This window comes from Pteropus medius, unplaced genomic scaffold (assembly GCF_902729225.1).
Source record: "Pteropus medius unplaced genomic scaffold, Ma_sr-lr_union100, whole genome shotgun sequence".
NCBI lineage: Eukaryota > Metazoa > Chordata > Mammalia > Chiroptera > Pteropodidae > Pteropus > Pteropus medius.
In genome coordinates, this window is record NW_024352783.1 from 122312 (window position 1) to 147415 (window position 25104).

General features: G+C 50.7%; 1 protein-coding gene across 9 annotated transcripts in view; it reads right to left on the reverse strand.

The window, feature by feature from the left end:
- Window positions 1-1988: 1988 nt before the first annotated feature.
- Window positions 1989-25104, reverse strand: part of DLG4 (discs large MAGUK scaffold protein 4) — a 25926-nt gene continuing 2810 nt past the window's right edge. The window contains exons 3-21 of one of the 9 annotated variants that reach the window (XM_039847151.1): window positions 18748-18813; window positions 15186-15239; window positions 14995-15045; window positions 14671-14795; window positions 14403-14572; window positions 14165-14301; window positions 13872-14016; window positions 10688-10983; window positions 10451-10553; window positions 10199-10313; window positions 8634-8810; window positions 8306-8342; window positions 8197-8224; window positions 8017-8064; window positions 7834-7935; window positions 7316-7488; window positions 6255-6364; window positions 5622-5713; window positions 1989-5378 (exon numbers count right to left, since the gene is read on the reverse strand). In XM_039847151.1, the coding sequence (XP_039703085.1) occupies window positions 5272-5378; window positions 5622-5713; window positions 6255-6364; window positions 7316-7488; window positions 7834-7935; window positions 8017-8064; window positions 8197-8224; window positions 8306-8342; window positions 8634-8810; window positions 10199-10313; window positions 10451-10553; window positions 10688-10983; window positions 13872-14016; window positions 14165-14301; window positions 14403-14572; window positions 14671-14795; window positions 14995-15024 (1995 nt within the window). In that variant the 5' untranslated portion in view covers window positions 15025-15045; window positions 15186-15239; window positions 18748-18813 and the 3' untranslated portion in view covers window positions 1989-5271. Of the gene's footprint in view, window positions 5379-5621; window positions 5714-6254; window positions 6365-7315; window positions 7489-7833; window positions 7936-8016; window positions 8065-8196; window positions 8225-8305; window positions 8343-8633; window positions 8811-10198; window positions 10314-10450; window positions 10554-10687; window positions 10984-13871; window positions 14017-14164; window positions 14302-14402; window positions 14573-14670; window positions 14796-14994; window positions 15055-15185; window positions 15240-18648; window positions 18814-25104 lie in introns of those variants that run through there. The other 8 variants (XM_039847150.1, XM_039847149.1, XM_039847153.1 and 5 more) reach the window with 8 other exon arrangements.

A 25104-nucleotide genomic window follows, 5' to 3' on the forward strand; every position in this document is an offset into this window, starting at 1 on the left:
CAGAAGTAATGCTCCATCTCCACAATAGCCTAGTGGTTACACAGTCGGGCTACTCAGCATGGAAGGGAACTACACGAGGGTATGAATAACAGGGGGTGAGAGTAGTCAGGGGTCATTATGCTGGCTACGACACGTATAAAATTATTAGGTAAGTGAATATATTCTGGGGAATACACTCCCAAAAACGTTTCACTGATGAGCCCTTGAACAGCAAAGTTAAAGACTCACTTACAGACTACAGGGCTCAGGAAGAGTTGCAGGCAGGGTAGTAGTGAGGTCGGATCTGTAAGCTGATCGATGGTCTGGCCTTGGGGTAGGTAATGGGTCAAAGGTGGGTTGCGGGGAGGCAGGGAGCTAGGTCAGGAGGCTACTGGGTTGGTGTCAGTGAGAAACTGTGAGACTTGAGGCCAAGAGGGAAGGTCATATGGACAGAACTTGGCAGAGGAATGAAGTAGACCTGGTGGCTGCTGAATGTGAAGTGAGGGGGAAGGGGACCGGGCAGGAGGGAGACAGCAGTGCACCTGCTCAGAGTCCAGAAGGCTGCTGGAGAGTGGTCTAGAGTCCACAGAGATTTCTGGGCTGGAGACACTGAAAGTACAGTCTTGGGTGTGGCCCCGGTGTGGCAAAGTGCCCATGATGAGCTCCACCCAGTGAGAGGGCGCAGTGGGAAGAAAGCAGCCCAGGAAGAGCCCCTGCCACTGGGAGAAGCAGAAGAAAAAGCCCCAGTACTACCAATCACACAAGCTGAGAAGTGGGGGTGACCTTCAGGGTCGGTTCTGGGGACCCAAGTACCAGGTTAAAGACTGCCAAGGAGAGGGGGATAGGCCTCCTACAAGGATGAGTCAGGAAGAAGAAAGTGCTTTTCAGGCAGGGAGAAGCCTGAGCATTTGGTGAACATTGAGGAGGCTGGTGAAGAGAGTATGTGTGTGTGAATGCTGAGAAGGATGCTGGAGGTCCCCAGGAAGGATGTTAAAAAGCGAAAACTAGTACAGCAGAAAGAGCCTGAAGGCTGCTATCAAACAGATCTGAGTTCACCTTGCCCATATCTGGAAAGTGGACTTAATGCTTGTCTCAAGCATTGTCTCAAATTATTGTCAAGGTTAAGTGAGAAAACAAGTGAAAAGCAGTTAGTGTAGTGCCTGGCACATACTAAACGCTCAGCACATGCTACCTATTTTCATTCTTATCATCACTGGCAGCATGACCAAGAGTTGAGTTAGACTTCGAGAGCCACTGAACGTAGAGTGGGGGGAAAGTGGAAGGTTGGGGTCAGGAGAGCAGTGGATGTCTCTCCCCACATCCCAGAGGGTGGTTAGCAACCTCTCTGGGACAGAACTGGGGCCTTGGGCTATTGTCTGAGTTATAGAGATAACGACCTAAGTTCTGAGCTCCCTCAGCCCTTGGCTACCCTCTCAGAGCACTTTCAACTATGTTTGGAATGGGCCTGCCTCACTCTTGCCCCAGATCCCGAGATTGGGTCTATACCTCGTTCCTCCAGGGCACCCAGCAGACCTCAGGAAGAGGTGACCAAACAAAAGGGCAGAAGGGAAAAGAGAAGGCTCAGCGCTGAGGGTGACCTGTAACTGCCCTAACCTAGGAGAGGATGAGCAGGGCTTGGGTGGCAATGAAGCAGGGGAGGCTAAAGGAGGTGCGCTAGGGCTGGAGGGCTCAGCGCCGGTGGTGGCAAGGGAAGGGGGGCTCCCCACGGCTGGCAGGAGGGGATGACTGCTGCACACAGGTTCCAAATGGGAACCCAAACTCACCCGAAAGCTTCAATATCTGCTCCCTGCAGCCGGCAGGGTCTGAGCGCCCTGTCTCTGGTAGGGCCCTTCTTCCTGGCTCTCTCCTCCCCAACTCCACTGTCACCCCAGGCACACCCCTACTTTTCAGTTTTGAGACAACCAGGATTCTATGACCCAGGACCCTCTCTGCTCCTCTTTCCTACTTTTATTTAGAGAGTAAAATTTTTAGAAAAATTCAAAACTCCAAACGTTTCCAAGTTTTATTTAATTTTCAAGTTTACCCAGTAACCGAGACGAGACCACGAGGCCAGTGGCACGAATCATTACCATTTTCTAAGTGTGCCAGGCAGGGTGCCAAAGCCTTTATATGGATTATCCCCTTTATTCCTCACAGGAATCCAGCAAAGTGAGCAATTATCATTCTCATTTTATAGCTAGGGAAACTGAGGGTCAGAGGAGTTAAGTTCTTTGCCCAGTTACAGCGATGTCACATCTCTCATCCTAGCCTCAAAAGCACCTCCCTGCAGTACCTTCTCCACCAGCACAACAGGGGGTGGGGAGGAACCCAGTCGTTCCCTTCTTACAGCCTCGAACAGGGCTTTTTGTGGTACTTTTTTGAAAAATCCACATGAAGTCCTCAGGCCTTGCTTACTTCTCTGACCCAGCTCCTATTTATCTCCCTGCCCCAACCCTGCTGCACCCATGTCCTTCTTCCGTCCTCTGACATTCCAAACTTCTTCCTACCTTGCTATTCCTCTCTCTACCTGGCACACGCCCCCACCTATGTTTCTTCATTGTTCAAGTCTCAAATGTTGTTCCAAGAAGAGGCCTCCCTGATCACCCCTTCTAAACTAGTAGAGACACATAACCAGCGGTCACTTTCGTTTTATAGCACCATCATTATCTTCAATTATCAGCATGCCTTTGCTTCCTACAGTCTGTTGTCCCCACTGGACTGACTCCAAGTTCCCTGAGGGCAGGAATGTTGCATTCCCTGCATTTCAAACACTACCTGACACCAAGGAAGATCCAAATAAGTATTTGTTGAAACAGAGAGGGAAGGAGGAGTCAGGATTTGAACCCCAGTCTACCTATCCACTCAAGCACAGTCTCTTAAAATGGCCAGGGACGAGCTTTATAGATTTGGAAGAACACATCCCAAACAGCTAATGTGCTTCACTCTGAGGTCTACGTGGAATGAAATGGGGAGGGAATTTCTGTTTTAGCCATATATGTTTCTACATTTATTTGAATTTTTGTACATGTATTACTTTTGTAATCTAAAAAATAATGCATGCAGAACTAGGTGATTTTACCTCTTCTCAGTGAACTCTCCTTAACCCCTTAGGGCCAGACACGTTACCTGAACAAATTTTCCTCAGCTCAGATTTCTCCCTTCAGCTGATGGTAGAAAACATCCGCACATCCTCAAACCACCTGCTCCTACACAAAACCAAGCTAAGAAGATTATTTGAAAAACATCCTGGGAAGCAGTGCTTCTCCACCCAGCAAGACATCAGAATCACCTGGTAGGTTTCCTGAAATGCAGACCCCTGTGTGCCACCCCCTGGATTGGGTTCTGTTGGATAGAGTACTGCACAGAAAACCATTCAGGGGAGCCCATAGGGGACCACTGGTTTAGGTGCACACCTCCAGGGATCTCTGCCTCTATCATTGGATCAGTTTAGGCTGAAGCAGCCATGCCTTCCCCAGAACTGCTGCCCCTAGGGGGGTGGTCTTTTGCATCCAACTCTCAACTTCTGTCATGGGTGGCTGTAAAAACTTCCCTTTTGCACTGTTTGGGACTTAACCATAACTCACAACTCAGTAACCTCCACCAGCAGCTTTTCCCTAAATCAGAGGAAGAAAGGATGGTATCACAGCTGGTACCAGCAAAAGTTCATCTGTGCTAAGCTGAGGCCTTCAAGGTGGGAGCCTGTCAAACACACGAACAGCAGGAGAAAGAAAGCTGAGAACCAATACTCTACGTAGCAGGATCTGAAGAATCCTGCTATGGATTCAGTCAGGACTTAGGGCCAGGAAAATCTGGCTCTTTAATAAGACTAGAATTTTTTATGTATAACAACAACATATAAATATATATGTGTGTGTATACACATACATGTATGTAATGAACCATTTCCTTTTTTGCCTTATCTACGAGGAAACTCAGAGATATTTACTCTCATAGCTATAGCAACTGTTTCTCCTATTTTCATCTTCGGTATTGAGTTCTACTTTCCTATACTTATTATTTGCAAAACTGCTTCAAATCTTTCCTATAGAGATGGGGCATAAAGAAATCCAATGAATAAATATTTACACAGCATTTCTTATCAGCAAACTTCTGTAAAGGTCATTGCCAGAGTCCAGCTCTGTCCACAACTCCATGAACAAAGAAAGTTTCCTCTGTATTTTCCTTTGGAGACCATCATGCTGCCCAACAGGAGCGAGACAGCTCAGGGGAGTGATCAGGGCTGAGCTAAGTTTGCAGAGACCTATGCCAACTCTGCCCTCTTTCTGGGTCTGTCTGTGACCTTAGACAGAGCTCCAGCCTCTCCAAGCCCATTCCTCACTACTGACCTTGCATCCTTGGTTTGCAAGTTCCCTCCAAGGCCCCTTCAGGCCCCTCTATCTTTTGGGGGGAGTGGTGAAGAAGGATCTGACTTTGCCAGACCCATCCCCATGCTCCCACCCTGTCTCCCTCCTCACCCGGGTCCCAAATAACCAGGCCACACACCAGGTTTCAAGTATCTGTCTCTTCCTTTCACTCTCTCAAAAGAAAAAAATAAATAAATTGCAAGGCATTTAGTCTTCCCTGACACTCCAACTCCAACCTCGCCCACTCCACCTCCCTCCATTCCTTCACTTACACCCATCCCTCCCCTGTCCCCCAAAAAAAATCCCAGGAAAAAAAAAAGCCACAGTTAGACCTTCCACTCATGCAAACCAGCAAAGAAAAAAGGTAGGGGGCATGTGGAAGGCAGGGGGCTCACAGTGGAGTCCCCTACTTATCCCCCCAAAAACCACCTTTGAGAAGAAAAAAAATTAAAAATAAATAAATGAGAAATCAAGGGACATGGGGAATTATGATGTGGGCAGGGGTGACCCCAGACCCTGCCTCAGGAAAGAGGAGGCCTGTGGCCCTGCATCCCTGCAGTAGGGTGCTCCTTGAGGTGGGCCCTGACTTCTGGGAATGTGTGTGGGAGATGGGTGAAGGGTTGGCCCCCAGTGGGTTCGTGTGTGCGTTGGGGGCGGGCAGGGGCAAGGGGTCCTATGGAGCAAGGGCCAGGGACCAGGAGCCCGGCTCCCCCCAGACCCCAGGTTCCTGGGGTTCAGGAGCCCAGTTCTGGGGTATGGGGATACATGCAGAGGAGTGTCCCCCCTCCAATGGGCTGGATCCAGTTAGAAAGGAAATAAATAAGGGGTAGGAGGGAGGCTGAGGGTGTGAAGGGCTTGGGCAATTCAGTCCAGACCAAGGGCCCGGGTGATGGAGGCAGGGCGAGTCCAGGCCAAGCCAGGGCAGGAATCAGAGTCTCTCTCGGGCTGGGACCCAGATGTAGGGGCCTGAGAGGTCCTCGATGACACGCTTCACCTTGTGGTAGATCTCCTCAAAGCTGTCACCCTCCACGATGGCTGGGAGTGGGTGGAGTAGGGAGTGAGGCCAGATGCCCAGCCAGGAGGCTGGCACCAGCCCAGAGAAAGGAGCACCTTTTTCTAATTTTCCAAGCCATAAGCCATGGGCTGCACTCACCCAAAAGGGGCATCTCTTTCTAAACCATCAACCCAGCAGTCTCCACTCCCCTCTCCCATTCCTCTGCTACCATCCTTTTCCTTTTTTAAATCTGAGCAAAGGTGCATCATGTTCTGTAGCCTCACCTGAGAAGCATTCTGTGAATTCCTGCTCCAGTTTGGTGGCTCTGTCAAAGGCTTTGCGGGCTTGCTCTTCTGTGATCCGCTTGTTAATTTCTCTGTAGAGAATGAGAGAGATACAGACCTGAGGGTGAGGAGCTACATCCTGCCTTTTACCAACTCCATCCAGGGATGTTACATTACAACCAGTATTTTCTCATTTGTAGCACGAAGCAAAAAATACAATTCCCAATATCATCTGGGGCCACAGATGACCCCCGCCACATGCAACCCACCCCAGCCAGGTATGGCCACTCCAGGAACCTCTCCAGAACTTCATCCTCCCAGACGTCAAGCCCCAGTGAAAGGATTCAGACTCTAACTCCCAACAGCCCTGGAGACCCTGGCTCATCCCAGCAAGTGTGTACCCCCAGGGGCTGCTGGGAGTTGTAGTCCTGCCTAGCCCAAGGAAGAAGAAGAGGGGAGAAGCCTTAGATTCCCTGCATCCTCTGGGTTCCAGCTCTCTGTGCAGATCCCCCTCAAGTGCTGCTGGAGCCACTGTCCAGGGTTCTGAGGGGAGAGCTCAATACAGAAGGCTTCTGCGGCCCAGGGCCAGAGGTGTGGGGGAATGGAGGGGAGGTTTCCTGAGACCATACTCACAGCACATTCTCCAGGGAGCGTGGGCGGATGAAGATGGCGATAGGGTGCAGGTGGGCCGCCTGCAGCCGCCGCACGGCATTGGCTGAGACATCGAGGATGCAGTGCTTCCCCTGAGGGTAGGCAGGGTGGGCGGAGGGGGACAAGCAGGTGGCAGGAAAGGACAGACAGAGGTGCCAGGGCAGGACACAGTACAAGGAAAGGCAGGGTACAGGAGGTTGGCCAAAAGGGAAGTGACATGGATGTCAAAAGACACATGGGTAGAGAGAGTCAAAGTGGAAAGGGGGGAGGGACACACAGAGTGAAAGACAGAGAGAAAAAGGGAATGGGCACACAGCAAAGGAAGGTGCCAGCACAGGAGTAGAGGGTTGGAGGGATGGAGCGGGGTGAGGAACAGGCAAGGAGGGGCGCAAAAGAAGGGGCAGAGCAAGGCAAGAAGGGCAAAGGAGGGTGGGGGTATAGAAGGAGGGTCCAGACAGACGGGGTAAAAAAGCAAAGGAAAGGAGAAAGGAAGTAGGATAGAGGGAGGAGGGAGGGGAGGACGGACAGAGGACAGACAGATGGAAGGAACAAGGAGAGACAGATGGGAGGGAAGAGAGGCAGATGGAGAAAGGAGCCATGGAGGGAAAGAGGGCAGGGTGGAGGGGACAGCATGGAAAAGGAGGTAGTAGAGGAGTGGGAGAGGGGAGTAGAGACCCCAGGAACAAGTGAGGGGAGTCAGGCAGACGAGAGAGCCCGCGGTGGTGGAGGCCAAGCCACCAAGGGCAAGGCCACAGGAAGAGAGGAGAAATGGGGTAAGGAGGGGGGAAGGAGAGTAGAGAAGGGCCAGATGGCCATGCGGAGTTTGGGGTCAGGAAGCAAGGGAGGGAGGCAGGCAGGGGGAGCAGGGCACAAGAGAGCAGGCAGTCAGACAGAGTTACCCAAGAGGAGAAGTAGGTGGAGGAACGGAGTCGAGACCCAGTGGGGAAAGAGACAGAGAGAAAGAGAGTTAGAGAGAGCTGGAGGAAGGCCATGGGGTGGGGAGAGGGGAGGAGGAAGAGGACAGGGTGCCCGCTGGGTCCTACCTGCTCTGCCACCTCTCGCACAGACTGGACGCTGGTTCCATATAGGTGGCTGTTGTACTGGCCAGCCTCAATGAACTTGTGCGCCTGAATGTCCTTCTCCATTTTCTCCCGGGACGACACAAAGTGGTAATCCCGGCCATCTATCTCATACTCTCTCTTGGGCCGTGTTGTATCTGCCAGGAAGTCACCCCACCCCCTAAAGATCTAACCACCATCCCTCTAGCACAAAAGCTGCCTATGTCAGCCCCCTCCCCAGAGTGCTCAGCTGGTTCTACAGCGGAAGGGACTGCTGGGGAGACCAAGACTGAGAGGGACAGAACCACCCTCCCAGCACCCTCTAGGTCCTCCAAGTCTCTGGCCTCGAATGACAACTATGGAACATGAGAACAGCTGAGAAGCACCCCTTTTCCAAGAATCCCAATGTCCTCCTGCACCCCAATGCCCAAAAGTGGCTCTGCTTATGGCCCCCATGGGCCCTGTCCCCACCTCCCTTCTCCATCCTAGGCCCTAGCACTCACGGGGAACACAGGATCCAAACTTGTCGGGGAACTCAGAGAGAAGATCATCATTGGCACGGTCCTTGGTGGGCCCGAGGATGATGATGGGGCGAGCATAGTGCACTGAGGAAAGAGAGCCAGCTCAAGCAGAGAAGAGAGCTAAGGAGCAGGAAGGGCTGAGCCAAGGCAGGGGGCAGGGCTCACCTTCCATCTGAGTCACCGTCTCATAACTCAGAACCGAGTCTTCCCGACCTAGTAAGAGGTAGTGCGTCTGCAAGGGGCTCTGAGACAGGGGACTTAAGGCCCCACGTAGCCTTCCTGAAGATATCAAGAGAAGCTCAGGGCTCCTCTCACCTCAGGTCTTCCCAAACTGACCCTACTTACCCTGTGATCCAGAGCTGGAGCCCCAATCCTAGGAAAAAAGTGTGGGCCATGTGATTGGTTAAGTGAGTCCTCCACCCTTTTGCCCAAGCTCATCCCCTCTTCTACTTACCTTGGCCTTTAACCTTGACCACTCCCTTCGCTCAACCCTGTAAGAAATATAGAGGGGGAGGGCATAGAGAAATGCCTAGGGAGGGGTCTCACAGCCCCTACCTGCTAGACCAACTGATACCCCCACCTCCCAGCAATCCCTGGGCCCCTGTGCTCTTAAATGACATGTCTGCCCCAAAGGCTCATGGGAATCATAGTGCTCAGGATGACCAGCAGACAGACTCCCAAGAAGTCAGAGGGCAGACCCACCCCCTATTGGCTGCCCCGCATGAGGATCTGGGGGGCTTTAGTGCCTGTGACAAGAAGGCTGAAAGCCCTGGGAGCCTCACCGCCGTTTGCTGGGAATAAAGCCAATGTCATCGGTCTCACTGTCAGAGTGGACCCGCCGCGCCTGCCACCACTCCTCATCACTGGCATCGATTACATGCAGCACATCCCCAAAGCGGAAGCTCAGGGCCTGGCTCAGGAAGCCACAGTCCTTGGTCTTGTCGTAGTCAAACAAGGCCCTGGAAGGCAGGTGACCATAAGTCAGAGCCTGGCTGAGGACTCCAGCCACCCTGAGACCCAGCCCAGAGGTTCGGGGCCAGGGGTCTATAGCAAAGCACAGCTGCTGATGGCACTCCCACAGGTGCCATGGATTCCGAGGAACCCAAGAACTGTCTGGGAACCAAAAGCTCTACTATTACACATAATTGCCACCACTATTAATTGTCATCCAGTCTACGCTGTGTAAGTGATCAGACCAGCTATTGATTCAGTACAATTTCTAAGATAAGATCTAGAACACCATCTTCCCAAGAAAGCAGTCTGCAACATGCATGCTCATCACGGTCACAGGGGTAACCTGGAATCTGCTCAAATTCATAAAAAAAGAGATCACTTTTTGCGGACTCTGGTTACCTCTGGTTACCCTTATCAGTATCAAATCCCTGTCAATAAGCCCTTACCCCTGGGGTCAGGACAAGGGGAGGAATGACCACTGGCAGCAAAGATGAAGAGCAGAGGAGTGAGACAGGAAGAAATGTCAGGGTCATCTAGCATCATCTGGGAGTCAGAACTGACCAACCCTGGGAGCCAAGTAGACCCCAGCAGAGAGGAAAGGGCTTTGAGCCAGGTGTCTGGGCAGATGGATAGTAATGCCATTCAGCAAGAGAGAAAACACTGATTCAGCAAGACAGAGAGCACAAGCACACAGGAGAAAGATGAGCTCAGTTTGGGATGTGTTGAATGTGAGGTGCCTGTGGGACATCTCAGTGGACATGTCCAGAAAGCAGATGGCCAGAACTGCATGTATCGACCTCTGGGAAGAGGCCAGGCCAGAGCTGACAGCTCTGAGAGACAGGTGCAGAGTGGAGCGGCAGACTGGGCCATTTGAGAGGACAGGAGCCCAGAGGAAGAGAAGTATAAGACACAGTGCCTACACCTGGGAAGTACGAGAAAGAGAAGCCAATGGGAGGAGCCCTGAGAAGGAATCAAAATGCCACTAGAGGAAAAAAGGATGACGTGAGAGAGCTGTGGTCTACCTTTCTTGGGCTACACCATCCCAGAGGAATGTGCAGGCTGGGGCAATATTCTGAATAACTTAGGGGCCCCCTGCTCTGCCAGGCATTAACTTTTGAATTAACAAATTGTGGGGCAGCTGGGAGGTCCTAGAGGAAGTATCAGGGTGACCAGGGGCTGGAAGGTAGTAAGGATACTTGAGGCTAAGGCTATTTTCCAACTGATATGGAGTATTTCAAAATGCTAACCTGTGCAGCTGAGCCTCTGAATACCAGCTGAGTGTCAGGCCTGGATGGGGAGTGGGAGCCAGGCAGGGTTTAGGGGGAAGTGGTGGCTGGGGGCTGAGGGTGGAAGTCACAGAACGAAGAGGTCCCCAACACAGGAAGCATCTGACCTGATGTAAAAACCCCTTTTGGGGTTGCTCCGCAGGGAGGCAGTCCCTGAGCCCAGGCTGCTGTTCATGAGCTGTTCCCGAAGGTCATGGATCTTGGCCTCGAATCGGCTATATTCTGAGGAAGGACAAAGTTCCTGAGCTCTGGATCCATCTTACTACCACCCTCCCTCTGTCCCCACTGAACTCAGAACTGAGGATACAGAGTTCTGAGGATATCTTAGCCCATGAGAGGGGGAGCTTCAGGCCTGGTACCTTCTGGTTTATACTGAGCGATAATCGTGACTGTCTGACCTGCATTCTTCAGGGCAATGGCAGCCTGCTCATGGCTGGCATTGCGGAGGTCAACACCATTGACCTACAAGAAAGATGAAAGGCTGAGTCGCTGGGAGAAAAGGACCAGGCTCCAGCCTACCCAAGTTCCTGCCCAAGAGCCCTGGGCCTTGCCCAGAGGGGTGGGGGTGGTGTGGGCACAGGCTGGCCTTCTCTCACCGAGAGGATCTGGTCCCCCTTCCGCAGCTCCCCACTGAGGTCTGCAGGGCCCCCAGCCAGGATAAAGGAGATGAAGATGCCTTCACCATCCTCGCCCCCTACGATGTTGAAGCCCAGGCCCGTGGATCCTCGATGGATGACAATCCTCCTTGGTTCTCGGGGAATGTCTTCCTCCCCCAGCAGGTCCTTGGCTACTGGGGAGTAGCGCCGAGGGGAAGTGGGGGTCATGGCTGTGGGGTAGTCAGTGCCCAGGTAGCTGCTGTGACTGATCTCGTTGTCCAGGTGCTGGGAATACGCTGAGGGAAGATATGAGAGAAAGTATGACATGGAAATGCATGGAAGGTACTAGAACTCACTATCCCACTTTCTCCCTAGGGAACCAGAAAAGCCAAACTTGGGTGAAGGGAAATTATTTTGCCAGAGATACTAGGGTGGGTGGTAAAGGGGGGGCCTCAGATCTCACAGCAATCTTGAGGGGCAGGGTTCCAGGTGACATCAGGGGTTGGTGATCCTAGGGGAAAATGAATGAGATTTCATGTCCTAGATATGCTAGATGATGAAGTCAAGGGGAATATTAATACCAGGTTTTTAGCATTTTCATTTGGTTGCAGCATCTCTCAAATCTCAATCTATAAATTTCCACTTCATCTTTTTTTTTATTTTGTCCATCCATTTGAAAAACTGAGGTCATTTGTCTAACAGAATTTTCCACATTTCTATTAGAGAAATTCTAATAGGGAAATCACTGCTTGCATCTCTGTGGTGTTAACATGGGCCCCTGCTCTGTATCTCCTGTGAACTGATAATCCATACTAGAGACTTAGTCAGATTCGAGTTCGATTTTTTGGCAAGAATACTACATTGATGGTGCTATGTACTTTCTACTGCATCACAACAGGGTACAACAATGTGTAGCTGTCTTTCTGTTAGTAAGACTAATTGGTTGGCTCAGGTATTGTCACTCTTTCACCTAAGTTTTAGCAGCTATTGGTGATTACTGCCTGGTTCTGATACTTCACTGGGCGGGGAGCAAAATAGTGATGTTCTACTTATTTATTTGTTTGTTTGTTTGTTTGTTTGTTTATTTATTTATTTAGAGAAAGGAATATTTATTAGTAGGAATTCTATAAAAAAGAACTTTCCCACATCAATTATTTGGTTACTCAAAGTGCAGTTTGTATAGGAAAAAGAGAATAAATGCTTGACTCGTTCCCTTTATTTGCCAGTTTTCACAATGAACAAGTTTCCTAGCATCCTCCAAAGGTACCTATTATTTTGAAGTACCATTATGATCTCATAGATTTGAACACATTTAATGAGTTTTGGTTGAATGGCCATGAGAAGCCCCTTTTATTTGGCTCCTGTGTCTTTGACATGACCCTAGCAGCCTTAGATATATTCCTTCCTTTCTAGTACAAAAGATGTTATGAGCTCATCTTATACATTTCTTGCCCAAAATTTGGAATCGGCCCTTTCTCCAAGGAGCTAAGGTTCCTTCTGGTAGGTCACAGTACTTAGAAATACTATCAAGTGACTTTAATATAGCTTCATAGTACAATTTCCTATTTCATAGGGGTAGTCATGCTTCATTATCCTTTCCCAAAAATTTCTTAGATATTCTCCCAAATGTATTTTTCCAATTGAACTTTAGAACCAACCTGCTAAGTTTCCAGGGAAACCTTAGCGGGTGGGAGCATTAAACTCTGATTAGAATTGAATAAAATGTACAAATTCATTTGGACAGGATTGAGATCTTTAGCATACTAAGTTTTTCCATCCGGAAAGATGGCGTGATTCTCCATTTCTTCCAGTTTTTTGTGTCCTTCGGTTTCCTCATTTTCTTCACATAAATCTTATGGACTTCTTGTCAAGTTCATATTTCTAAGAATGTTATAGAGTTTTTTTCTATGGTGAAAGGAATCTTTTTACCTATTATATTTTTTTATTGCTGGGAAGTTACTAATATTATTTTTCTTACATATGGCCACATTGTTAACCTTCCATTTATTTCTAAGTTTTTCAGTTAATTCATTTAGATTTTAATCTAAATGATAGACAATAGTATTTATAAGTAAAGACAAGCTTGTTTCTGCCTTTTCAAATGTAACATCTATTTATTCTCCCTGCCTCACTACAACTACCTGAAATCTCTAAAGCAGTGATTCTTAAGCAGGGAAATTTCCCCTCTGAGAGTACATTTGGCAATATTTATAGACATTTACATTTCTGGTTGTTCTGACTGGTAGAGAGGAGTACCACTGTCGTCAGATAGAGGCCAGAGATGCTATTAAACATCCTACAAAGCACATAACAACCCCCCACAACAAAGAACTATAGAGTCCAAATATGTCAACAATATCAACATTGAGAAAACCTGCTCTAAAGCAATGTAGAATAACAGCAGTAATGAGGGGCATCCTTGCCTAGTTCCTAACCGAATGGACACATTGCTAGGATTTTATCATTAGAAAATGTCCGAAAAAAAAAAAAAAAGAAAAGAAAATGTCCGTTGTTGGTTTCTGATAACTACTCTTCATCACATTAAGGAAAATGCCTCTGTTCCTAGTTTATGAAGTTTTTATATCTGAAAATAGATGTTGAATTTCATCAAATGTCTTTCCCACATCTATTTGAAATGAACTTACAGTTTTTCTTCCTCAACCTTCTCCTACAATGAATCAAATGAAGAGGTTTTCTAATATGGAACTACCTATAGTTTTCTGAAACAAAACCTACTTTGTGAAATGTTACTCCCCTAATATGCTGTTGTGTCTGATTTGCTATGTTATTATGAGCATTTACATTTCTATTCAGAAGCAAAACTGGCCTATACTTTTTTTTTATGTTATCTTTGTGACCATTTGAACTGTCCTTATAAAATGAAATGTAAAACTTTTTATATTTTCCTATACTCAGAGAGAGCATAAGAATAATCCATTCCTTCAGGATTTGATAAAATTAGCCATAAAACCTACCAAGCTTTGTGCCTTCTGGGGGAGAGACTGAGGATAATAATTTCTAGTTTTTCTATAGTAATCAATTATCCATCTACTCTTCAACCACAGGAAGTGGCAGAAGTTGTAGCTATTTCACAAGGAGCATCTAAAGAGGAACAGTCACTGGGGATGTCTTGGAGGTAACTGGGATGGATCATGGGGAGCTTTGGGATTTGGAGGGCTCTCACAGGTTGTGATGTCTGGGGGAGCATAGCTGTCACTCAGGTAGGCATTGCTGGGCTTGGCCACCTTTAGGTAGACAACATCATACGTGTTCTTCAGGGCTGCCACAGCATCCTCATGCATGACGTCCTCCAGCCCCACACTGTTGACCTGGGGTCAAGGGAAGCAGAGCTCAGACGGAGCCAGAAACAGCCTCAAGACAGAGGCACTGGGGGTGAGCTGATAAGGAAGCCTGGGTCTGCTCAGGGCCAGTAAGTGAGACCCAAGTGTAGGCTAGAAAAGTGATAAGGGTCCTCACCGCCAGAATCTTGTCTCCAATCTGCAACCTCCCATCCTTATGGGCGGCACCCCCTTCAATAATCTTGGTTACATAGATGCTATTATCTCCAGGGATGTGCTGGTTCCCTACACCCCCTGCGATGCTGAAGCCAAGACCTGGATAGAGCAAAGGGCAGAGGTGGGTGCCCAGGTGCCTGAGAAACAGGCCTTGGGCAGGGGACAGTTAACATGAGGGTGGCAACATAATGCATCACTACCTTTAGGCCCCTTGATGAGCTTGATCTCCATGAGTTTCTCAGCCGGGGGTTTCCGGCGCATGACATAGAGGCGGACTATTGAGCCTGCCTCCTTGAGAGCCTCCACCGCAGCTGAGTGGGTCACCTCCCGAACATCCACTTCATTTACAAACAAGATGCTATCGTTGACCCTGAGGGCAGCAAGGCAGGCCTGAGCCAGGAGCTTCCTGCCGCCCTGGCCCTTCCATTCAAGGGAACTGGCATCCTAACCCCTGTCTCCTCTTCCCACCTGAGGCGGCCATCCTGGGCCGCAGCCCCTCCGGGAATGATCTTGGTGATGAAAATGGACGGGTCGTCACCAATGTGCGGGTTATCGGTGCCACCTGCGATGCTGAAGCCCAGACCCGAGTTACCCTGGGAAGAAGGAGGGGAAAAGGGTCAGCTCTTCTCACTGCCCACTCTTGGCAAGGTGAGTAGGGAGGAGAATGAATTGGGGATCTGTGACCAGAGAAGAAAGGGATAGGATTAATAGGATGGCCACCTGGAAAACAGGGGCAAAGAGAAAAGCACAGACAGGGAACAAAGGGGACCTCAGTTGGAGGAGCTTGCTCACCCTTTCCAATGTGATCTCCTCGTATTCCATTTCCCCCTCGGTCCCATTCACCTGCAACTCCAGCACAGACCAGAAACAGAAACAGTGAGATAGACATTCCCACCTGAGAACCTACCCCTCCCCTACTGCTGGGACTCAGGTTCTCCCTCTCTCCCTCTTTCTGCAATGCCTCCAAAATATAAACAACTCACATATCCCGGGGCTTCTAGGGTGTCTGTGTTGACAATCACAGGGGGAGAATTGGCCTGTGAGAGGAAAAAAAGAGATGAAAAGCTTCCTGAGCCTTGGCTCAAGAAGGAGTCGGTAACCAAGAGTCTCACCAGGCTGGCTACCTTCGACCTCTTAACCAAGCCTGCTCTGCTACCCTTAAGAGTCCCTCAAGAACCCAGCCTCAACCTGTATTACACACACGCGCGCACACGCACACACGCACACGCGCACATGTGCGTGAACCTAACTCTGCCCAGCCCAGGGCCCCTGAATGTGGAAGGAGGTGTCTGAAGCTGGAAGTTAGACAGCCAGATGGGGGAGCAACAGATGGTAAAGAGTGGGGGGCAGGACAGGCTGAGGGGGTAACCTCTCACCGGATGTAACACCACATGGTGTTGCATGCCTTATGTGCTACACATACACCCCAGGGTTTATGTCCACCGGATCCTGTCCCCCGTTTTTGCCGCCATCCCTCTCCCTATCCACCCACATGCACCTTCATAACTCTCCCTCAGCTTTGCCCCTCATCTTCACACACATTTGCTCTAAACCCTGGGCCCTGAGAATCCAGGGTTCCCCCAGATGCAGGCCCCTCCCTCCCTGTCGCCCACCAGCCATCCAATCCACCCCTTCCTCTAGGGACCCTGTTGCCTAGCAACAGTATCTAAGCCCAGCCAAGGCCTGGGGAGACCCACCTCCTGGAGGCCCTGTCGTCAGGACAACAGGAGGTGGGTGGAGCGTGGCCTAGGGGTAACCAGACTCCCCAAGTCAGAAGGGATCTAGTCGCCCTGCCTCTCCTGCCCTGGGCCCCACCCCCTCGTTAGCCAAGCTGAGAGAAGTCCAGGCTGAAGAGGTTGATGGGCGCAGTGCATCCTTAATAACCACCCTTCCTTCCTTTGCTACGCCCCTCACCCTACGCAGTGCAAAGGACGTCAGGAGGGGGAGTGGTGAAAGACATCCGGGTCCTATCCTCTCATCTATTCCTTTCCCCACGTCATTCACGAAAGGGTTAAAGTGGGGCGTGCCCAGGCCCCTGACGTTGCCTCGAAGCAGCAAGGTCTCTAGACTTTGGGGCGGGGCCAGCTTTAGGCTGGTCTTAGGGGCTTCCCCAATTGCCAGGGCAACGAAAACCACATCTCCATGGTAACGGGGAGAGGCTGCCAAGAGCTTCCTTCCAGGATCCCCAACCTATGGCCTCCTTAAACAAATATTTATTTAGAGCCTACCAAGAGGGAAGCAGTCTTCACGATTCCCCAGACTCCTCCTTCTCCCCCTCCAAAGGGGTCTCTGCTCTCTCCTGCTGTTTCTCAGTACTACACATTACCAATTTCAAGCTGTATGATAAATTTCAAACCCATAAACCTATTAACACCATCCTCTGAGCCTTCAAATGCTGTTGTGCAACCAGTAGTCACTGACACCAAAATCTCATCCACATGTCCATCCTTCATTCCAGAGGCTGTGGTCAATTCCCATCCCCATCCTAGAATCCTCCTCCTCGGGCCCCATCCTTCATCCAGGACAATCTTCTTTGCTTCTCATCCCTCTCTACGTCATCCCACATCTTCCATCTACATCACTGTTCCACCTTTCAATTTATATCTTCCAACCCCAACCACCATTCTCCATCTGCTTCCCTGTCCCTATCCCACCCTCCAGCCCCATCCCTTACTACTCTCCTGCCCTTATCCTCCATCTCAATTTCTGATTCCCCAGAGAGATCAGCACCACTCCAGCCCTTACTTCATGTTCAAACCCTCAAGATTCTATCCCCAAATCACAATCCTTCATTTTCAACCCACTCCCCATCTCCTCTGAAAATTGGGATTTCTCCTGTCCACCAGCTCAGGCCTTGTCCTGAGCCCTCCCTCCATGCTTAGGCCTCTAGCACTCTCTCCTTCCACTACCTGAGCTCTGACTCCAGCTCCCTAGCACTGTACTAACTGCCACCTCTCAAGCGTCCCTTCTCTCCTCTTCCTCCTCCCCAGGAACTAAATGGCCCCATCTACAGTCTTCTTTCCTTCATTCTTTGCAGTCCCCCAAGTTTCTTAGGAATACTCTGTACCATCTCCCCATCTCCAGGGCCTTACTTTCTTTCCTCTCAATGAGCTGCCTTGATTTCACAGTCTCATCTCAGTATGTCCCCTGCCCCGGGATCTCTTACCCTTCTGTTGTCTCTCCATTTTGCTACAAGCCAGAGTATGGTCTTTCTCTCTCCAACTCCTCTCCTGTCAGCCACCTCCTCCTCACCCCAGAACCCACTGCAGTCCAGTCCCTGCTTCCTCATCCCTACACTCAGAAACTTCTTCACCATCTTCTTAATGAACTGTCAGCAACCTCCCCCTTCCCAGGGCATCCCACAGGATACTGGAACTCCAGCCCTGACCCCACAGTGTTACCCTCAATCTCACAGTTTGCCTGGTGTTCTCCATTTTCCTCCCCATCATGTGCCCCCAGGAGAGAAGACCGAAGTAGAAGATGAAAAGTAGACTAGAGAATGTGAAGTCTCAGAAACAAGGCCTCCCCAGGACTGAAGAAGGAAAATCTGATGTGAGCACAAAGCAGAAGGGGAAACAAGTGGTGGTAAATAATAATGGGACAGATGGGGTACATAAAAAATATCTGGGTGGAAGCGAGAGCCCAAGAGGATGAGAGAGGGGAGGCATGGGAGGAAAGGAGAGAAGTGATGAACAGTGAAGGGATAAGGGGAGGGGGGAGCTGGCTGGGCCATGAATAAGTACTGATTAGGCCACAGAGGACCTGAGCTGGGGATCAAGGAGAGGGAGGAGAGCGCGTGGGAGGAAGAGAGAGACAGCATCAAGAACCAGCCAGCCAGCAGGGAGGGAAAGGCAGCGAGGAGGGGAAGGAGCACAGGAGCAGAGCAAAGGCTGGGGCAGGGGACAGAAGCAGAAAAGCCCCACAACTAGAAGTCTTAGGCCACACAGATGGAAAGAGCTGGAGACTAGGGGGACAGGGAGAGCTAGGCCCAGGGGCCAGAAGTGGGGGGAGGAGGCAGGGAAGGGACAAGAGCAAACAAGAGCAGCAGGACCTCTGAATAGAGCTCTGGACATAGAAAATGAACACAGAGGTGGAAAGTGTGAAGGAATGAAGAGGCCCTGGGCTTGGTGAGCATCCTGGGGGATGCACACATGTCAACACATGTGTGCAAAGACATGAAGACACAGACAACAGACACACACACACACACCCTGGCTTTAAGCTCTACACACACTCCCACTTTTGCCTGGCCTGTTTCTTCTCTGTGAGAACAAGGTATTTCTAGCCCCCAAAAAACCCCCTTCCCCAGGCCCCAGGAGCCCAAGACCCAGACCCCCAGTCCCAGCCTCCCACCACCTACGGCTCTCTCCCTACCGGCCCTTGGGGTGGTCGTAGTTCCGAGGCTCCGAGGGCCACACTGGGGAAGGGGCAGCCTGAGTCTCCTACCTTGAGGGGGGAGAGGTGGGTGTGGCCCACGACCCCGTGGACGGCCTCGAGGTGGGACAAGTTCCTCTCCGCCACGTGCACCAACTCGGGGGCGTTTACCTGGTTGGGGAGGTGGGCCGGGCTGTGCTCCAGAGGGGGCGTGTCTTCATCTTGATAGCGGTATTTCTGAGGACGGGGATGGAAGTGTCACTGGGGCCAACCCAGTGCCTCGGGCTCCTGGGCTGCCTGCCTCCTCTCCCCGCAGCCAGGCAGTGCGAAAGGCCTTGGGGCCTGACCAGCTCCTCCCCCTCCCTCTTCTCCAGCCCATTGGTTCCCCTCTCTCCACCCTCTCCTGCCAAGGCTTAGGCATCTCTCATCTCTTCCCAAATCCCTGCCCTATCCCCCAACTCTTCCTCACATCCTAGGACCCCAGCTTTCTACCCAGCACACTCCCTCCCCTGGCCTCTGTTTCTTCACCCCTTTCCCAGGCCTTCAGTTAAGTCTCTCCATCCCTTCAGAGCTCCAGCCCCTCTGACAGTGATACCCACATTCTCCATATCCATCCCCAAATTCTTTGCTTCTCTCATCATCTTCATCCCACTTCCCTCAATACTTATTTAATCCCACTCTCCATGTTGTAAGCTCCTTCCTCCAAGCTACAGTTACTGCTCTTCCTACCCATTCCATCCCATTGCCACCTCGCTCTCATTGCCTCAGTGGCCCCACTACAGCCTCTACCCCATGAGACTGGCTCTCCAGCACCTTGCATGCCCGAGGCAGGGACCACAGTCAGGCTTTGGCATCAGCTCCCCAGGCAGGACAAAGCTAAACCTAGCCAGCTTTTCCTCCAAAGGCCCCCACTGGTTCCCAAGTAGTCAGCAGAGGGGCCCCAAGAGTCCGGCCCCACCCCTACAAATTCTCACAGCCCAGGCAGCTAATCGGATGTACTAGAAGGGGATGAGGGAGGAAGGGGGAGGACAGAGGCAGTTGGGCTCAGGAGGGGGCCAGGAATGGGTGCCAGGTTCAAGGTTCCCTGACTGGGGAAGAGGGTGGAGTGTTGAGCCTCAGAGTAAAATCCTGGTCTTCCTCCGGCCTTTTAGAGTGAAAGACCCAACATGACCCCTGACTCCCTTCTCAAATAACCACCTGCCATCTCAAGGGCCTCCTGTGTTAGCTTAATAGGAACACCAGTAAACAAGATTAACTGAGAGCCAGAGAGAGAGAGAGAGAGAGAGAGAGAGAAGAAAGGGCAGGTGGAGACAGCAGTGAAGGGCAGCAATCCTGCCTGGGTCCTCCACATCAGCCTCTGCCCTCGCATTGTTCCTCTCCTCAGGAGCCAGCCCCCACAGAAGCAGACCCTCCCAAACTCCAGGCTCAGGGAAAGAGAAGAGTACCATATGCAGGGCTCCCTCAGAGACTGGAGAAGACAGAGTACACTCCTCGGTATACATAGATCAAAAGAGAAGGCAGAATTTCCCTCTCAAAAAAGTGTCTAAGAAGCCGAGAGTACTCCAACATTTGGAGGGCAAGATCCAACTGGAGGAAGCTTATCAAGGTGAATTCCTGATACTAGAGTATGATTCTGAAATTTCTGAGGATGATGAACCAAGGTTGAGAATGTAACTCAACTTTGGCTATAACTCAGGATACAGTAAGAGAATAGGAGGAGGGAAATGGTGCTGGCAACATGAAGATTCTCAAACCCAGGACAGAGAGACAACTAACATCGGGAAGTACCTCGAAACATTTGAAGAGCCTTTAAGCAGGAAAATATGGGCTTGTGAAGATACATTTCTTTTCCTGGTCCACAGACCTGAAGAGAGAATCCTGAGCTCCAGGTTTCAATACCATGGGCACAAAAAGCAGAGAAGGAAAAGGAGGGGGGAGTATAAGCTAAATAGTCCTCCTCAAAGGCTGAGCCATCTTAGATAACAGAATTTGATGAACTGCAAGAGATTGTTCATTCCACACCATGAAAAGGTGCTCTTTGGCCATGACAGCGCAAGAGCCGAGTGACATTTACCCAGAACTGGAGGGTCCAGGAAGAAAGGGAGGCGGCAGTTCTCTCTCATTTCACAAGGCCCCCCAATTCCCTGCATGATAAATGAGGTGGGGCCAAGGGTTGCAGCTTCAAGTTTTAGAGTCTGGGAGAGGTTTGAGCCTAATTCTCCTCCATCTTCACCCCCGCCTCACAGAGAAAATTCCTGAATGATGATGAAATGTCAGGGTGCACATAAATGGAGGCATAGGAAGAGACATTTCATTGTTTATTCTGGAGGGAAAAAAGGTAATTTTTTTTATCACAATGAGACTGCAGACACCTCTCCTTGCCCCACCTGCCCACGGAGGGGGTGATCCAGGACTGAGGAAAAGGCTCCTCCAGAGTGGGAGACAATGTGACAATTAGGGAATGAGGAAAGGGTACAAAGTTCCCAGAATGTGGCTGACGGAGGTTAGGGCCTATGTTCAGCCCTTGGAAATTTTTGAACTACATGTAGTAAAGGGAGAAATAAAAGGAAAATTTTCTGAAGAGATGGAGGGGAGCATAATTCGGAAATTGCATACTGGGAGGTGGGAATCAGGGTCAGCACCTCTCAGTCACAGATGACAAGACAGCTAAAGAAGGACAAGCAGGAAAGGAGGATCCCCTCTTTTACCCTACTAGGACTCAGGGCCCGAACCTGCCAACAGCTCAGATGCTATTGGGACCAAGTCTGAATGCCCAATATTTTAGGGAATAAGACAAGTAAAAGGCCTAGGGGTCACTGTTGTTCCTTCCCCCTTGGCGCCCTCCTAACTGGTGCACTAGCTGCTCAGAATGACCTGGAACTGAGGCTTGAATCCCCAAAATAGAGGGGTGTGAGTGAAAGTGGATGATGATAGGAGGGGCGACCCACTGCATCTGTCCACCAGACACTGCAACCCAGAGACCCCGCGCCAAGTGGAAGGAACAGTGACAGCACTTGAAGCTTGCACCCTGAGATTTGGGGAGTCTGGGGAGAGGGGAGCAGGGCCGGAGCCCGTACCGCGGCACGTACCACGCAGAGACACATGGAGGCGAATCTGTTCCGAGCCGACATGGAGAATGGGAGGGACTGAGGGAGGGGTGGGTGGAGAAACAGAGGTCCCAGGGTTGGGAGGAGGAGGAGGGGCAGAGGGGCACGGGGCTGCTGCAGCCGTGGCGACTGGGAGGCTGCGGCGGGGAGATTACAGCCTGCGCAGTGCGGGAGAGCGTCACGATGGGAGGTGGGGTGAGGGCAGACCCTCTTAGCCATCAACTTCCGTGTTTCCTCTGGTCTACTATTCTGACCTGTCTACAAATAGAGACAATCCTAAAATTTACCAATTTATCGCTCCGGTTCTCAGGGACCACTTATTCCACCTAGTCTCTCACCCCTAAAATCATCAGGCCTGTAACTATTCCTGAAACCATCAGGCTCTTAACTATTCCTCACCGGACCGCTCATCACTACTGGACTCTCAGGGTGCAGGAAAGGAAGCAGCACGTCTCTCCCACTTCAGAAGGACCCCTAAAAGATTTAAACTGTCTCCCACAAGCCCCTTCTCCAATCTCCCCAAAGATTAATGTGGACAGCATCCCCTCAGATGCCAAGACATCTATTCTAACCAGCAGTCCAGCCCGATAGCCAGATAATGCTTCTCAAGAGTTTAAGGGCCACAGATCTTTGTCGTGCCCTCAAATTAATCTATCCCCTAAATCATCCCTTTTAAAATCGTATCTATTCCTGATCCACTAACAGAGACCTTGAAATCAGTGCAAATATTACCCTTGTTCTAATATAAACATCAAATGTCCTCAAATTCGTTTGAGGTCCCCTGTCCAAATCTCTGAATCTAATGAAATACTCCTGACTTTCTAATATATCAGCCCCCAATACCACCAGACCTCAATTTCAAGGAATACTTAATGTACCAAAAAGTCGATCCTCCAAAATAAATTGCAACCTCTTCAATTTATTCCCAAATCCTTAAATTAAAAGATATTTTCCTATTCCTTTACTTTACTGTTTCATACATTACTCCCTTTTCTGGCTGCTTCCCCTGCCTCTCAACATCCCCTCCACGATTCTGAATTCCAATTGTGTTGGAAGATTGCTCCCAAATATATCTATCTGCCCCACACTGAAGCCTTAAAAAATATTCACCAAATTAAGATCTGGCCTGTAATTTGCAGTGACCCACAAATTTTCCAGAACACCCCAAACAGACGGCCTCGAGTCTCTTCAGAGGCTTCCACTGTCTCACAACTGGACTTGAAAGTATCTCTTCCAAATATTCTCCCATTGAACGCCCACCTTTCCAACTCTTAAAGCCCAGTAAGCAGTCTTCTCAAATCTTCTTCTCTGGCTTCTCTAAAACGCCCACACAGGCAGAAAGGACAGACTTCCCTACAATTTCGCCTATGCACCCTCTTTCCTATTGACTGGAGCCTATTAGATGGGTCCCCAAGATGACCCCCAATGCCCTAATTTCCTATCTGGGTAGAATGCTTATATCTTCAGAGGGAGCCAGTGCGGAAGGGGCTGAACTCAAAATTACTTATAAAATAAAAAATGCACTGTTCTCCACCAGTGGGCGCTGTGACCCACTAAGACCCTCCCCCACCCCAGCCCATTTCCTTTTTCCCTCCATTTTCCGTTTCCCCGTTGCCTGGCGACGCAGCAATCAAGGACTTCGCTGTCGCCTAGCAACCGTCTCCCAGGAACATAGAGCTGAGGTAGGAGGTGCTCTGATGAAATCTGAACAGGCCTCCATCTTAGGAAAATTGAGACGTCAGATCGCCAAACTCCTGGATTCTCCTTTCCAAAGTCCCCCACGCCTAGCAGTTACTTAGACAACGAGCTCCTCAAACCCTGTCTCTTTTCCGCACATGGGATCACGCCACGCCCCGCCCCTGCCGGGTCAGCCCCGCCCTCACTTCAGTCAGTCCTAAGGTCCCGCCCCTTTCCGCGGGCTGTCGCCCGCCTCCCTAGAGAGAGTAAGCCAGATCCCGCCCAACTGCCTCCAGAAGACCACGCCTCCGTCCACTTCCCGCCCATTTGCTCCCCGCCCCCGGCCTCGCCCACACTGTCCCTCCACGCCCCTTGTCGGCCAATGATGAGGCAGTTAGCCAAACTGCCCCGCCCCCGTCACCTTAGCTTTGCCCAATAAGGACCACCCGGAGGGTTTAACTGCTTCGCCTCTCGGGCTCTGGCCAAATACCCCAAGTCTTTACCCACTTTGCCCCTCCCCCACGAGTTCTGCTCCACCCTCCGCCACCCTCGCCCGGCCCTCAAGTCCGCCACGCAACTTCAGTCGTCGCCGGTTACCATGGCAACGGCGGCAGCAGCTCAGGGAGAAGGGGGAGGGACGGGGGCGGAGTGGGAGAAAGATGCTCAGAGATCGAGAGACACCGGCAGAGATAGAGGCACAGAATAAGAGCCAGTGATAGCTACAAAGGCAAAGTTAGCACAAAACACAGGGCACAAAGTAGGCATTCAATAAATGTTCCTTAAATTACTGCGGCAGGAGTCTAAATATAGGCAATGAAAGATGGAGGACTCTCAGACGGAGCTGGGAAGCTCTACGACCGCAAAGCCTGAGCACCCCCTACACCACCCAGCATTTTGGGGGGGGACAGGAGCCGTTTGCCCCCTGCTGGCTTCTCCAGGGCTACCCTCTGCCGCCCTGGATAGAGATGAACTACAACTCCCAACAGCCCTACAGGCAGCAATCCTCTAACACCGAGGGCTCTTGTGCCTCAGGGCCTTATGGGAGTTGGAGTCCCTGCCATCCCGAGACTGACAAGTTTTCCCACCAAGGAATGTGGCAACCCTGGGTCTCCACGCCTCTGTAAAACCCCAAATGCATGATCTTCTCTGAGCAAGGCTCCTTCCTTAAGAGATACTCAACCTTAGGCTCCATCGAAGGAGTAGAAGCCTGGGAGATGAATAAGCGCACCCCTCCCAGAATAGCTGCTAGTGCAGGCAAGCCCTTCACCCTCGCTCACATATGTGTTCACGTGTTGGAAGCTGAGCCCACACATTCCAACTGGCTTTCTAAATACACCTGTACACGGGACCACAGCCAGGGAGCCTAAGGCTAAGGGACAGGCTAAGGGCAGGAGACAGGAGGAGCAGAGGACCAGAGGACATTAAAGGAGAGCAGGCCAGAGAAATTGAGGCCCCTCAAATCTATTGAAACTACAGGGGATGGGGGAAAGAAGCGTGGGAGAACGCTCACAGAAAGGGCAATGAGCAGATAGCCCTGGAGAGGGGGTGGGAACTCCAGACCTAAAGGGCCTCAGCCCCCAATCTCTTCCATCCATGCTCACACATGCACGATGCATGTGTACACACATTAGTGAGTTTGTGGCAGGGAACATGTGTGTCCTCAGCTTCCTCCCCAAGAAACAGCAGTTCCCACTAAATATAACCCCCTCCCCAGCCTGTGACTCACCCAGACCCCGCCTCCCCG